This window comes from Equus asinus, chromosome 15, assembly GCF_041296235.1.
Source record: "Equus asinus isolate D_3611 breed Donkey chromosome 15, EquAss-T2T_v2, whole genome shotgun sequence".
Classification (NCBI taxonomy): domain Eukaryota; kingdom Metazoa; phylum Chordata; class Mammalia; order Perissodactyla; family Equidae; genus Equus; species Equus asinus.
This window is the reverse complement of record NC_091804.1, coordinates 29,391,239-29,405,450: the sequence shown is the minus strand read 5'-3', so window position 1 is coordinate 29,405,450 and position 14,212 is coordinate 29,391,239. Positions and strand designations below refer to the sequence as shown.

At 44.3% G+C, this 14,212-nt stretch overlaps 1 protein-coding gene across 2 annotated transcripts in view; it reads left to right on the top strand.

The window, feature by feature from the left end:
• TTI1 (TELO2 interacting protein 1) overlaps positions 1–14,212 on the top strand; it is a 44,164-nt gene that overhangs the window by 15,495 nt on the left and 14,457 nt on the right. For both annotated transcript variants that reach the window (XR_006514395.2, XM_044748791.2), the window contains exons 2-5: positions 841–3,183; positions 7,438–7,647; positions 10,517–10,665; positions 13,685–13,825. Coding sequence is in view for 1 of the 2 variants with exons in the window: in XM_044748791.2 (XP_044604726.1) it covers positions 882–3,183; positions 7,438–7,647; positions 10,517–10,665; positions 13,685–13,825 (2,802 nt within the window). In the remaining variant the exon portion in view is untranslated. The remainder of the gene's footprint in view (positions 1–840; positions 3,184–7,437; positions 7,648–10,516; positions 10,666–13,684; positions 13,826–14,212) is intronic.

Below are 14,212 nucleotides of genomic sequence, written 5' to 3'. Positions count from 1 at the left end.
CGGTTTCTGTGATAGTGTGCGCTCCTGGTTTCCCGTTTCTCTGGCCACTCCCTTTCATTTGTTTGGCTTTCAGCCTTACCCAGCTCGGATTCTTCTCCCACACTACTCGCTGCCAGGGCATCTTTTCAGTGCATAAAGTTTATCGTATCACCCCCTGCTTAAAACCTCTCCATAGCTAGAACAGGCAAAACTAATCTGTAGTGATAGAAGTCAGAATAGTGACCACTTCTGGGCAGGTGACATAGGAATTGATTGCAGAAGGGCATGAGGGAGCCTTCCAGGCTGCTGGAAATATTCTGTATCTTGTTTTGGGTAGTGGTTACATGGGTCTCTACATACATAAAAATTCACTGAGCTGTACATTGACTAGTGCATTTTGCACTATGTATGTTATACCTCAAGTTTAAAAAGACAAAACTTTCAGTAGCTCTCCATTACTACCACAGGTTAAAATTCCCACTCCTTAGGGAACCTTAGGGGTTACAACCCCTGTTCATAGGTTCCTGTCCATTCCTCTCTCGAGTCTTGGCTCCAGCGTCTTCTTCCTGGCTTTCCCAGGGTTATGAGGGTTAGGTCTCCACACTCGGGATGTAAGTATAGACCTGCCTTGTTTCTGGACAGACTGTGTGCTAATAACTTTACCTCTGCTTCCTCACTAGACTGGAGGCTCCCTAAGAATAGGAAGCGTCTCTTTTCGGTTCCATTGCTCCCCTAGTGCCTTGTGTGGTGACTGCACATGGGCCCCCCACTCTGTTGAGTGAACGAATGCAAGTTTACTTTGTATTTCCTTTGAGCTTCTTTACCGTATTGCTTCTGTACTGAAAAGTTTCCCTCCTCCAGCCTGCAGGATGTTTCCTCAGTGAGAGGAAAGCCACTGCACAATGGCAGTTTTTGATACTCCTGAGGAGGCCTTTGGCGTCTTACGTCCAGTCTGTGTTCAGCTCACAAAGACCCAGACGGTGGAGAACGTGGAGCGTCTGCAGGCACAGTTACAAGCCGTGAGTGACTCCGCCCTTCAGGAACTTCAGCAGTACATCCTCTTCCCTTTGCGATTTACTCTGAAGGCCCCGGGTCCCAAAAGAGAGCGCTTGATCCAGAGTGTGGTGGAATGCCTCACGTTTGTCCTCTCTTCAACATGTGTGAAGGAACAGGAGCTTCTCCAGGAACTCTTTTCGGAACTCTCTGCTTGTCTGTATTCGCCCACCTCCCAGAAACCCGCAGCTGTGTCAGAGGAGTTGAAATTGGCTGTGATCCAGGGCCTGAGCACATTAATGCACTCGGCTTATGGGGATATCCTTGTGACTTTTTATGAGCCCTCCATTCTGCCTCGTTTAGGATTTGCTGTGTCTTTACTGTTAGGCCTAGCAGAACAGGAGAAATCGAAGCAAATTAAAATTGCTGCCTTAAAGTGTTTACAGGTTCTGCTGTTTCAGTGTGATTGTGAAGACCATCCGAGGTCCTTGGATGAGCTTGAGCAAAAGCAGCTGGGGGACTTGTTTGCTGCTTTTTTACCTGGAATCTCAACTGCACTGACCAGGGTTATCACGGGGGACTTTAAACAAGGGCACAGCATTGTCGTGTCTTCCCTACAGATCTTTTACAAGACAGTGGGCTTCGTTATGGCTGATGAGCAGCTCAGAAGACTCTCAAAGGTCCAAGCAAAGCCTGCAGTGGAGCACAGAGTAGTAGAGCTGATGGTTCACAGGGAAGCCGATTGGGTAAAAAATACCAGCGACAAGTTGACTATCCTTATTAAAAAGATAATTGAGTGTGTTTCGGTTCACCCCCACTGGAAGGTGAGACTGGAACTGATAGACCTTGTCGAGGCCCTTCTTGTGAAGTGCAGTCAGTCACTGGTCGAGTCGGTTGGCCCCCTTCTGAAGGCGTTGGTGAGTCTAGTGAATGATGAGAGCTCTGAAGTCCAAGCCCACTGCAGTAAGGCTCTGAGACATTTTGCAGATCAGAAAGTAGTGGTGGGCAACAGGGCCTTTGCTGACATCTTGTCGGAAAACCTACATTCCCTTGCCACATCTCTTCCACGCCTAATGAACTCCCAAGATGATCAGGGCAAATTCTCTACTCTCTCCTTGTTACTCGGTTATCTGAAACTCTTGGGCCCAAGAGTGAACTTTGTCCTCAACTCTGTGTCCCATCTCCAGCGCCTTTCCAAAGCACTTATCCAAGTTCTAGAATTAGACGTGGCTGACATCAAGGTTGTTGAAGAGCGACGCTGGAACTCAGGTCATCTGAGTGCTTCTCCGAAGACTTCAGCTGCAGGGCCACGACGTCAGATCCAGAGGAGGTATTTCCGCTTCTTCACCGATGAGAGGGTTTTCCTGCTCTTGCGGCAGGTTTGTCACCTTCTGGGCTTTTACGGGAACCTCTATTTGCTTGTGGATCACTTTCTGGAACTGTACCACGAATCTGCGGTTTACCGGAAGCAAGCCGCCATGATTCTGAATGAACTGGTTGCAGGGGCTGCTGGGCTGGAGGTGGAGAATCTTCATGAAAAACATACTGAAACAAGCCCAGAGGAACTGAGAGAGATTGTGACGTCTATACTTGAAGAATACACGAGCCAAGAAAACTGGTATTTGGTCACTTGTATCGAAGCTGAAGAAATGGGAGAGGAGCTAACAGTGAAGCAGTCAGGCCTCCAGGCTATCACATCTGGTGCTCACACCTGCCAAGTTTCATCTTTTCTAGCCTTCTCAAACCCCAGTCCCACTATTTGCTCCATGAACAGCAACATCTGGCAAATATGCATCCAGTTGGAAGGGATTGGCCACTTTGCATATGCACTAGGAAAAGACTTTCGTTTGCTCTTGATGTCAGCGCTCTATCCAGTACTGGAGAAGGCTGGAGACCAAACCCTTCTCATTAGTCAGGCAGCTGCCAGCGCCATGATGGACATTTGCCACGCTTGTGGCTACGACTCCCTGCAGCACCTGATCAATCAGAATTCAGACTATTTGGTGAATGGGATCTCTTTAAATCTGCGTCATCTGTCTCTGCACCCCCATACCCCAAAGGTCTTGGAAGTCATGCTGCAGAACTCGGACGCTAGCCTGCTTCCTTTGGTGGCAGATGTGGTTCAAGATGTCTTGGCTACTCTGGACCAATTTTATGATAAGAGAGCTACTTCCTTTGTTAGTGTTCTGCACGCCCTGCTGGCAGCATTAGGTACATTGAAAACTCTTTTTAATGCTGATTTGGGGGAGGACTAGTATCCTTGTTTGGGTAACCTTATTTTTTTCTTTGTCTATAGTTAGGCTATAGGGGACATTATTTGAGTAGTTGTCTATCCAGTCCCATATGTTATGCTAGGGTTTGCTACCATTACTTATTTTTTATACTTTAATAATCTCTACCATCTATTGAGCTCCTGCTGTGTGCCAGGGACATAAACCCTACAGACTAAATGTAAACATTATTTTTATTTTACAGATAAGAAGAACTAATGCTCAGTAAGATCTTACTTAACCAGGGTCACACAATTAATAAGGAGTAAAGTCGGGATTTATGACAATTTAGTTCTTTTCAATATACTGTACTGCTTCTGACAGTACTTAGAGTTAGCAATATCTATGCTAATGGACAACAGGAATAACAAGAATTATTCAGTCACAGATAATCTAGAGCAGTACTGTCCAATAGGACTTTCTGTGATGATGGAATGCTCTGTCAATACAATAGCCACTAGCTACATGTGGCTAGTGCAACTGAGGAACTGAATTTTTAATTTTAATTGAAGCCACATGTAGCTCATGACTGCCATGTTGGACAGAGCAGGTCTAGAAACTCTGTTAACCTTTTAATTGCATGTGGTGGTTTGAGTTTCTTTCCTTCCCTTTGATCCTGCTGGGTGTCTGTGGAGTTGTTAGCTGCCATTAAAATGGCAAAGTTGGAGTATAAGAGAAAGAATTCCTGAACTGGGTAGTCAGGCTTTGAATGAAAAAAATGATGAGCTCTATACCTGTGTCCCTTTTATCCAAAGAGTGTATCTCCAGTGTTTACTGCTGATAGCCTCCAAAGTAGGGGAGAAGGTCACTGACCTCATTTTGTCAGCTGAGAAAGCCAAGACCATTAAGAAAGCTTCTCATGGAAGATGACTGGGACAGGGACAGTCTCCTGTCCTATAGCTGATACCATTTCCAGTGTTCATTCGTTCATTCATTCACAACATTCACATGCAGGGTAAATGTTCTTTTATTCCTTCTTTCAATAAAGAGTGCCTCCGTATGTCAGACACTGTGCCAGGTAATCAGGACACAGCAGTGAGCAAGACAAATAGTCATGGAGCTTTCCTGCTACTGCAAGAGAGATAAGTAAATCATTAAACAGGTTTGTTTCAGATTCTAATAAACACTGTGAAGAAAATAGACAATTTGATGCAAGAGAATGACAGGGACAAGCTACTTTAAGTAGAGTGGTCAGGGAGGGCTTCTCTGAGGAAGCAACAATAGAGCTGAGACATGAAGGCTGAGAAGGGTTCATCAGTACTTATGGAGCTGTCACATCCTTTTTATGATTTTTAAGAACTTTCAGGCAAAGGGAACAGCAGATGCAAAGGCCTGGAGGGAAGAAAGGGCTTGGGGTCTTTGGAGAATGAAAGAGAGGTCATTGTGGAAAGAATGATACACGATGACATTAGGAAGGTGGGCAAGGACAAATCCTGCTGGGCCTGTAGACCAAGGGAGGGAGTTTGGGTTTAATTTTGCCTGTGCACTGGACAAGTCACTGGGACGTCAGCCGTGACCAAGAAGAACCTGGTCCCTGCCCTCATGGAAACTCTGCGAAGATCAGCTAACTGCTTACACATTTTAGACTGTGACTGGCTTCCACGGTCCAGGTGTACCCCAGACTTCCACCTTCAGTGCTTTAGGAACTATACTACGTGTCAATTTGAGATTTAAAAATATATGAAGAAAAGGCCTATTAACTATATCCTCTCAGGAGACGTCTCAGTTTGGGCCTTGAAAATTGAACTGCCTTGGATTGCAGATGTCTTCAGTCATCTCTCAAGGAGAAATCCCGTGTAGCACTTTTATTTTAAATTGAATTGGAGGAGGAGGGGTCTCCAATGCAGAGAGGAAACTGAGGATGGTTAAGATCGACTCGAGAGCATCCTAGGAAAAGAAGCAAAATTGGAGATAGCTTTTCTGAAAGTTTTCAAATAACCCAGAATGCACTTGCATTTTGAATGGTAAGCACTGAGGTGGAGTTGATCAGTCACGCGTGAATCAAAGTGGCACTGTATGCTGGCATTTCTGTTTGTCATCAAGTTGCCTAACTGGTGGCCACTCTTTTAAGATAGGAGTAGAAGAACAGTTTCAAAGGACTTCCAAAAGGTCTTAAGAGAATCCAGAACATGTTTTAGGAAACTGAGTTACCATCAGCAGTGTTTCCCATGCATTGACTAAAGTAGCACAGCGGGAGCAAGCACCAGCAGTTCAGTTACTGCTCAGCACCAACTACCAGTTGGCTGATTATCCATAACAAAGAAATAGGGTAGCTTTGAAAACCACAAAGTGTCCATGCTTCCTACCTCAGCACTTGGATATTGTGCCACATCCATACATGTAGGGCTGCCACATTGTTGTGATGGCTGCATAGTTTCCTGTTGTGTTGCTGCACCATCATTTATTTAAGCAGTCCTTTCTTGGTGGACGTTTTGGTTGTTTCCAATTTTCTGCCACCCCAAAAAAAATGCCACGATGAAGATCTTTGTAGGTCATGTTGAACATGTCTAAGTAGATCAGTCGGGTAAATTCCTAAGACAAATGCTGGCTTAGAGGATAGTAGATTTAAATTTTTGATAGTATCACATTGCTCTGCAGAGGTTGCACCACTTTAAGCTCCTGTCAGCAATGTAAGAGAGTGCCAGTTTTGCCGTGCCCTCACCCACACTGTATATTACCAAGCTTTTTGATCTCTGCTGATCCAATAGGAGAGAAATAGCACTTTATTGTAGTTTAATTTGCATTAAGAGTGAGGTTGAGCTTCCTTTCTCAGGTTTAAAAGCCATTTGTGAGCAAAGACTTTTTAATGTCTGGCACTAGCCTTAAATCTAGAAAATAATCTTTGTGACATGTTTCTTTTAGCAGTGTAAATGGCTGGGTCCTGCCTTTAACTCATTGGGAATGCAGTCCTTTAGAGTACACGAAGGGCCTGACTTATGTCTGGGGATGGGGTTTGAAGAAATGGCATCATCGATCCCTACTTAGAGGAACCTCCAGATACTAGATTGAAGGCTCTCATCTCCAGCATTTGCTCTCTGCTGCTCCTGGTTGCCTAGCATCTCTCATCTGCTGTTGCTCTGGCTTTGTTCGGATGCTCCTTGATAGAAAGGAGATTGGCAGGTGCTAAAGGTTATCAGACTTTTTCCCTGCTGTCTGCAAAAGGAGAGCGAAAATTCAGGCTGTGGGGTATTCTTGTTGTTGTTTCAGTCTTTAACTAGTAAGAGCCTTTTTTGAAATGAAGCCCTTGGGGAACTCCACTATACAGAAAGAGTTGAAATTAGAGCTGCTCTGGTTAAAGAAGGGATAGAAACCTTGGACCTAGCCCCTTAGCCTGCTGTCTCTTGGTGCCCTCCGTGTTGTGACCCTGAGACGTTTCTGCAGAGCCCCAGAGCTCCTCAAGGCACAATTTGAAACCACTTGTTCAGTGTTGTTTAAGGCTCATTCTTTGGTGACACAGCAGAAGTATTGGAGCATCACTGAAGAAGAAAAGCTTCAGAGAGAAAATGCCAGCCTTCTGAAGCATTTTATGGCAGAAATACATATGTGCGACTGTGTCCATTCTCAAGGCTCTGTAGACCCTGTCTTCTCTAATGAATAGTGTATCCTGTGCTCAGAGTTTTGTCACTTGTACATGTTCTCCAGTCTAGTCTATTTATTCATTCAGCATATATTTTGAGCACCCACTCTGTGCTGGGCATATTGGATTTCCAGTGGTGATCAATAAGGCATAGGGTCTAATGGGAGATTCAGACACTAAGCAGTACACACAAAATAATATAATTACAAATCATGATGAGTTGGTACGACAGGAAAGAATATGGTGGTGTGTAAGACAGCATATAAGGGACCTAAGGTTAGATTGAGGAGTAAAGGGATGGCCTTGCTAGACAGCTTATATTTGTATTGAGACATGAAAAGTGATTTGGAATTAGCCAGATATGACGTGGGGGGCAGTATTCCAGACAGGGAGAACAGCATATGTGAAAGTGCTAAGGCAGGAAAACACCTGATGCGTTAGAGGAGCTGGAAGATGGTCAGTTAACAGGCAAATGAGAGTGGTTAGAAGGTGAAGTCCCCAGGTAGGGACTGGATCATGGGAGGGCCGTGCAGCCATGGCAAAGGACTTATTCTACTTATGAAGTATATTGCCTAATTGTCAATGACCAGTGTAATCATTATAACACTTTATTTACAGCCCGGTGGTTCCCAGACACAGGTAATCTCGGGCAACTCCGAGAGCAAAGTGTCGGGGAGGAGGGAAGTCATTTGAGCCAAAGACTGGCAACTCTTGAGGAAGGACTTGAGAATACCACCACAGCTGAAGACATTGAACAGTTTTTGCTGAACTACCTCAAGGAAAAGGATGTGGCAGATGGAAATGTCTCAGATTTTGATAATGAAGAAGGTAACTATTATTAATTTTGGCTTAGCCAGTTTTTTCTTTTTGAAACAGATTATTGTAAAAACGATGAAACGTCATTATGAAAAGTTTGGAAATACGAAAAGTCACTCATAACCCCAATCCCCGTAGGATTCTCACTTTTGGGGTAATCTTTTCCCATTCTTTTTTGTTGCAAACCTAAATTTATATGGTTGCAGCCACAGTTTAAATGCATTATATCCTTTTTGTATTTAGTTGTAGAATAAGGAGCTCTCTATATTGCTATAGAGTTTTCATAATTAATGTTTTAATAGCTGCCACTAGGTATCCATTCCCCTGGGGGAAGTTTAGATTGCCTCTGGCTTTTCACTCTAATAAACAGTGCTGCAATGGATGATTCTGTGCATGTGACCTTTTCCTTTTTGCATGTTTCTTTATAAATCCAAGAAGTGGGATTCTGGGTCAAGGATATGAACATTATTTTATGCTTGCCAAATTGCCTTGCAGAAAGGTTGCATCAGTTTACACCTTCCCTTCAGCAGAACAGGATTAATACTGGTTTCACCACAACCTTGCCAACACTGGCTATTACCCATTTTACTTCTTGTTACATTAAAGTGGTTCTTGTTATTTTACTTTGCATTTCTTTGATTACTGGCAAGGTTAAGCATCTTTCTATATGCTTCTTTCCTAACAATTTTTTTCTTATGCTCATTGTCTATTCATATGTTTTGTCCATTTATTTATTGGTGGGAGGAGATTTCAGTGTTTTTCTTACCAATTTATATGATAAAGGAGAAGGGAGTTCAGGCTAGTTGAAGTTCTGGCCTGTTGTTTTATTCACAAGCTCAATCTGAAGCTTCAGGTCACGGAAGGATTAATAAATTATTAGAGTCTCCTCAGCAAATATAAAATGCCAAGTCATAATGAGCTTGGTGGTCTCAGAACTCTCCTAAATCGAACTGAGTCCCAAATTAGTTTGTTAGGTTGGAATCGAGCAGATTTCCTTTTTTTATTTTTGGCAATTTCTACTCTGAGACTGTGGTGAACTGAAGCCAATACTTCCAGGATAACAGGAAATAGTAGCTCAGAGCAGCTAACTAACAAATTCCTTCTGAGTAACCGGGAAGCATCACAGGGCCCAAATAATGATTTACGCAGAGTGGAGTCACTGCTCTCCCCAAGGACAGAGTTTTCTGATCAGAAATCTGACAGGCTTTTTCTTCTCAGTTTTGTTTCTTGAGCCAACCCAATCCCTCCCTGAACTGCGCCCTCGCCCAAACCTGGAAACCCTGAAGAAGGGGAGGCATCTTGATCCCTCGTAATCCAGATTTGCCATTCTTGTTTGAAATTCTAGCATTGCCAATGAATCTATTCTTTCACGATTAGCATCTTCTGGTTCTAGTTGATGTTCACTAGGAGCAGACTGAATGAATCAAATCTTTTTCCCAATAACCTAAAAATCCACATCTCTCTAAAAACATTCTGCAATAGGTGAATTTCAAACAACAAATCCTCCTCTGGGAAGAAAGCACAGCCTTATCATTCTTAGAATTATCATTCATCAAGTACAGCCACACACTTGGCATTATAAAGAATGTTTGGCTCAATGTTGATTCGACATGCATTTTTGTTTTAACCACAATAAAAGCACCTTGCAATCTGAGGTCCCTTTCTCTGAGAAATCCAAGCCTTGCACAAATGCATTTTCATTTATCTTTTTAACATCTGTTAGAAACAGGTGTGGCCTCTATTGTAAGATTCTGTTGTTCCGGCAGAGGAAACTAAAATGGCAAAAAGTGAAGGCAGCAGTGCTCAGCTCAGGGGAAGGGAGCGCAGCTGGTATCGGGGGAGTAGAGCAGGGCTGGAGGCTCTAAACAGATCCACGGAAGTTTTTCAGGGTAAGGATTTTGGCCTGGGTTTCACCCAACTCTCAAGTCTTTTTGTTGTTTTAATTTACAAACTTGCACCTTCTCATGCGGCACAGCCCTCTAGGCAGTGAAAGAGTGACATCGCTGGTGACGGTCGTCTCGTTCAAGTCAACAAGCAAATGAGGCATGCATGCTATACCCCTGTCTTTCAGATGAGGGAATGTGAGAGGAGTTGCTAGTAGGTTGTGGAGGCAAGACTTGAACCAACTTCTGACCAAACCCCATCCCTGTGTATCACACCAAGCTGTCCTGGTATTCTCTCTCAAACACAGAGAAGTAAGGCTTGATCATGGCCACCAGAAGACCTCACAGGCTGGCAGAGAAGACAGACATGTACCCACTTTAGTGAAAGGATGAACCAAGAAGAATGGAAGGAGGGTAAAGGGCAGAGGAAAGGCCAGCCTGCTCCACCTCAGGACTCCAAGTTAGAACGTGTCCTCTTGTGTTAAATATTCATTAATGGAAACTTAGAAGAGAGCAAAAGTATAGGAAAAGAATTCATATTTTATCTCATGACCTCATCTCTCTTCATGTTTGCTTGTACTTCCTTCCATGCAAAAATTTATATAATAGTGCTCACGCTGTGTATGCAATTTTGTATCCTGCTTTTCTCTTTTTAACACAATGTTATTTCATGAACATTTTCTCTTGTCATTAAAGCCCTTGGTGCAGAGACATTTTAGGGCCCTCATAATGTGTCATTGAATGGATGTACCCTGGTTTATAGAACCACTCCCCCTGAGTGGATACAGGGGGGGTTTGCCCCCGGGTTTTAGCTGTTACAATTAATCCTGTGGTGAATATCTTGACTCATAGCTTGACCCAAATTTCGTGTGGCTTCCTTAGGATCAGTTCCTAGACGTTCTCCCTCATAAGTCCTGTTGCTGGGTCTAAGGTGGGAGAGCAAGTTGAAGTGGGGCATCTCTCATAAAACCCTATCCCCGGTTATGCTCTTTTTCCAGAGGAGCAGGCAGACCCTCCCAAATTGGAAGAGAATGACACCCGACCCGATATGGAACCACCACTGCCCGTGCACATCCAGATCGCCACGGATGTGATGGAACGCTGCATCCACTTGTTGTCAGATAAAAATCTGAAAATCCGCTTGAAGGTCAGTGCATGGCCCTTTCCCTGCATCCACAGAGCAGCAGAACCAAGGTTTGGTCTGGTTGGCAGTGACTCCACACATGAGCAAGTAGCTGCTCTTATCTCCTGGTCCATGTGTGGTGGCCAAGAGAAGACATCAAGAGGAATTTATCTGTGGGATGACAGTCTTACGTCTTTCCATATCAGCTCAGATACCAAAAGGGAGCTGAGTCCTCTTTGTGGAATTAAAAACCACCAAGTTTTGGAGATTCACTGAATCTCCAAGGGAAAGAAAGTCATATGCTTTGGAAAGGATATCATTTTCTGAGCCGACTTAACCTGGGATGCAGGTTTAAATACTTTAAAGTGATCATTCTTCCAAGCCTGATGCTAGCCCTTATCTCTGTTTCTGTTCCCATGTTCATCCTAGGAAAAACACCAAGACTTTTCTTAGTAAGATGTAAGCATCTTTCTTTGCTGGCAGATTTCCAAGTAGCATCCCCATCAGCAGGGACTTAAACTATTACAGTAGTGACTCCAATAACAGGACATTGGGGCCAGGTGGGCTTGTGGACAGGGCTTTCAGAATCACCTGGGAGAAGATCTTATACCAGAAGGAGAACAAGGCAGCCTGGCCCAGTCCTCCCCACTCCCAAGCGGGAGTGAGAGACACAACTGCCTCAGTGAATTACCGTTACTCATGGGAGCTCCGTGCCCTGCTAGGGGGTGGTGGGCTAGGAAACCCTGATCCACAGATTATCTCAAATCTCGGGGCCTCTGTCTTGCGGAATTTGATTAGTTTTCCCAGAGGAACTTCTTAGCGGTCATCTGTTGTTCCATTCAGCAAGCACTTTCTGAGTGCCCACTGCATGCAAGGCTTTACTGTAGGTGTCTGGTTGATGCATGTGCTGAGGGTCTTCCATTTTATGGAGGCTCTGTAGCATCAGTATACACACCATAGTGACTGAAAGCATCAACACTGGAGTCAAACTTACATACCCAAGTTCAAATCCTGGCTCTGCCTCTGTGACCTTGAGTCAGTTAATTCAGCTTTTTAAGCCTCAGCTTCTTCATCTGTAAATGGAGGAGATGGCACCTGTCTCACCAGGTTGTTGATTATAAATATGAAACAATTAGCATCAGGCATGGCATATCCACTCCCTCATTCATTCATTCATGAATGCTTGTTGAGGACTGCTACAGGTCAGACAGAGGGTTCTAGAAAGAAATGAAACAGACGTGATCCCTTTCTTCACAGAACTTCCTGCCTCTTTTGGGGAAAGAGGTGATACACAAACACACACAAGAGGAGCAAATGCTCTGAAGGTAATAAGCGGGTTCTATGATAGAAAATAGAAATTCACCCATTTAGCAAACATGGGTTAGGACCCTACTCTGTACCAGATGCTGTTGAATGAGACACAGCTCACATTCTGATTTAGACCAGGTGGTCAGGGAGGGCTCTCTGAGGTGGCAGCATTTAAGCTGAGACTTAAAGGCTGAGAAGGAGCCAGCTGTGCTAAGGGGCAGTGGCAGAGAGAAGAATGTTCCAGGCAGAGGGGAAATGTGCATCTTTGAGTCAATGAAGTAGGATGTAACTTGCCCAGTTAGTGACCGAACTCAAATTCAAAGCCAGTCAGTGATACCAAAACCGTTTCCATGATACTGCTCTACTCTCCACTTACCCTGAGCTTCCTGTTACTCCCCTGCCCAACTCTTCACCCCTCGAGGGCAGGGCCTCTTGTGTTCTTTGTTTCTGTTCGGTCTCAGTGTGACCAGCACGTAGTGGGCATCCGAGAAGGTTTTACTGCTCGGTGTTAGCGGACTTCCCGCTGTCTTTCTGATTCGGATGTGCATGCTCATCTGCTCAGTGAAGGTGGGCCCATCTGTGAGGTCATCGTGGTGACCACTGCCTGTGACACTGACGCAGGCTGTTACTTTTCAGTGAGCTTTGAGATACGAGAAATTAGGAAACGCATTCTCAGGGAAGGTAGAAAATCCACTTTACATCTAGGCTGCTCCACACGTTTCTTCTAAGATTGGCCTGTATCTCAGCTGCCTACATGACCTCTCCATTTCGAAGTAACAGAGCTTGATCTCATCCAGCCTCTCAATTTACTCCTCCTCCATTGCTCCTGTCTCATTAAATAGCACCTGCATCAATTCAGTTGCTAAGCCTGAACCCAAGCAGCACTTTTTGACACCTCTCTTCATCTCCCTAATATCAAGTCCTTCAGCAGTTTAAGCCATTTCATGTCCAAAACAGCTCTCAAATCCTTTGACTTACAGATCTCAAATCCTTTTACTCCTCTGCCACCATCACGTGGCCACATCTCTTTCCTCCTCTCATGTGGACATGTGCCATGACTTCCTAAAGGACCCCTCACTTCTTCTCTCTTCTGTTTCAAGTCCCTTCTCCACTCAGCAGGCTGAAATGACCTTTTTAAAACATGAATTGTATCACGTCACACTTTCCTGCTTAAAACATTTTGATGGTTCCCCACTGCACTTAGTAGAAAATAAAAAATTCTTCATGGTCCAGCACCATCTTACCCCTCCTCTGTCACGCTCCACACTGCAAGCTCTCCCCCTCTGGGGCTTCCTCATTGCTCTTTCCAGTTGTGGGAACACTCGTTACATGGCTAACTCCTACTCATCCCTCATGTCTGCCTTTAGAAGTTACTTCCCCAGAGAAGCTCTCCCAAGGGTCTGTATGGTTTAGATCCCTCCCTTTAGTTTCTTTGCACTTCACTCTTTACTTTCCTTCTTAGCACGAGTCACAGTTGGTAAATCATCCCTTTATTTGGGTGTTACCTAATTAAGGTCTTTCTCCAGTTGACCGTAAGCCCCATGAAGGCAAGGAAACATATCTATTTTGTTCCTGTGTCTCCCCTGCAGTACCTAGCAAGTGCTTGGCATGTAGTCAGTAAATATTTATTCAGTTAAGGTTTCCAGATTTTATCCTTTTAAAATGGTGACTTAATCCCAGGTATCTGGTTTCCAGCCTTGACTATCTGCTGAAACCATGTCTTCTTTTCTTTCAGGTCTTGGATGTACTGGATCTGTGTGTGGTAGTTCTACAGTCCCACAAGAACCAGCTCCTTCCCTTGGCTCATCGGACCTGGCCCTCACTCGTGCGCCGACTCACCAACGATGACCCCCTGGCGGTACTCAGAGCCTTCAAGGTACTGCACTGATGCCCACCACCGTCCATCATAGGCAGCAAGGGTAGTAAGCACAGAGCTCTCCACTGCCTTTTGGGATTGGTTCTCTTTTTATCTGATTGCAGTGCATACCTTGAAGAAAGTATAGAAAAATAAAGAAAGCACAAAGAAGAAAATAAAAGTCAGATTCCTCTTGAATTTGAAGCAGGGTCAACTAGTAGATGAAAAGGACCACCACTATTTATTGAACATCTACTGTGGACCAGGCAGTGTGCTTGGTACTTCCCCACATTTGAGCTCGTCTGCTTACAACAACCTTGCAAGGTAGATACTGTTATCCCCATTTTTGACAGAGGATGAAACTAGCTCAGAGGAGTTACAGAATCTTCTCAAGATCACACAGCTAGT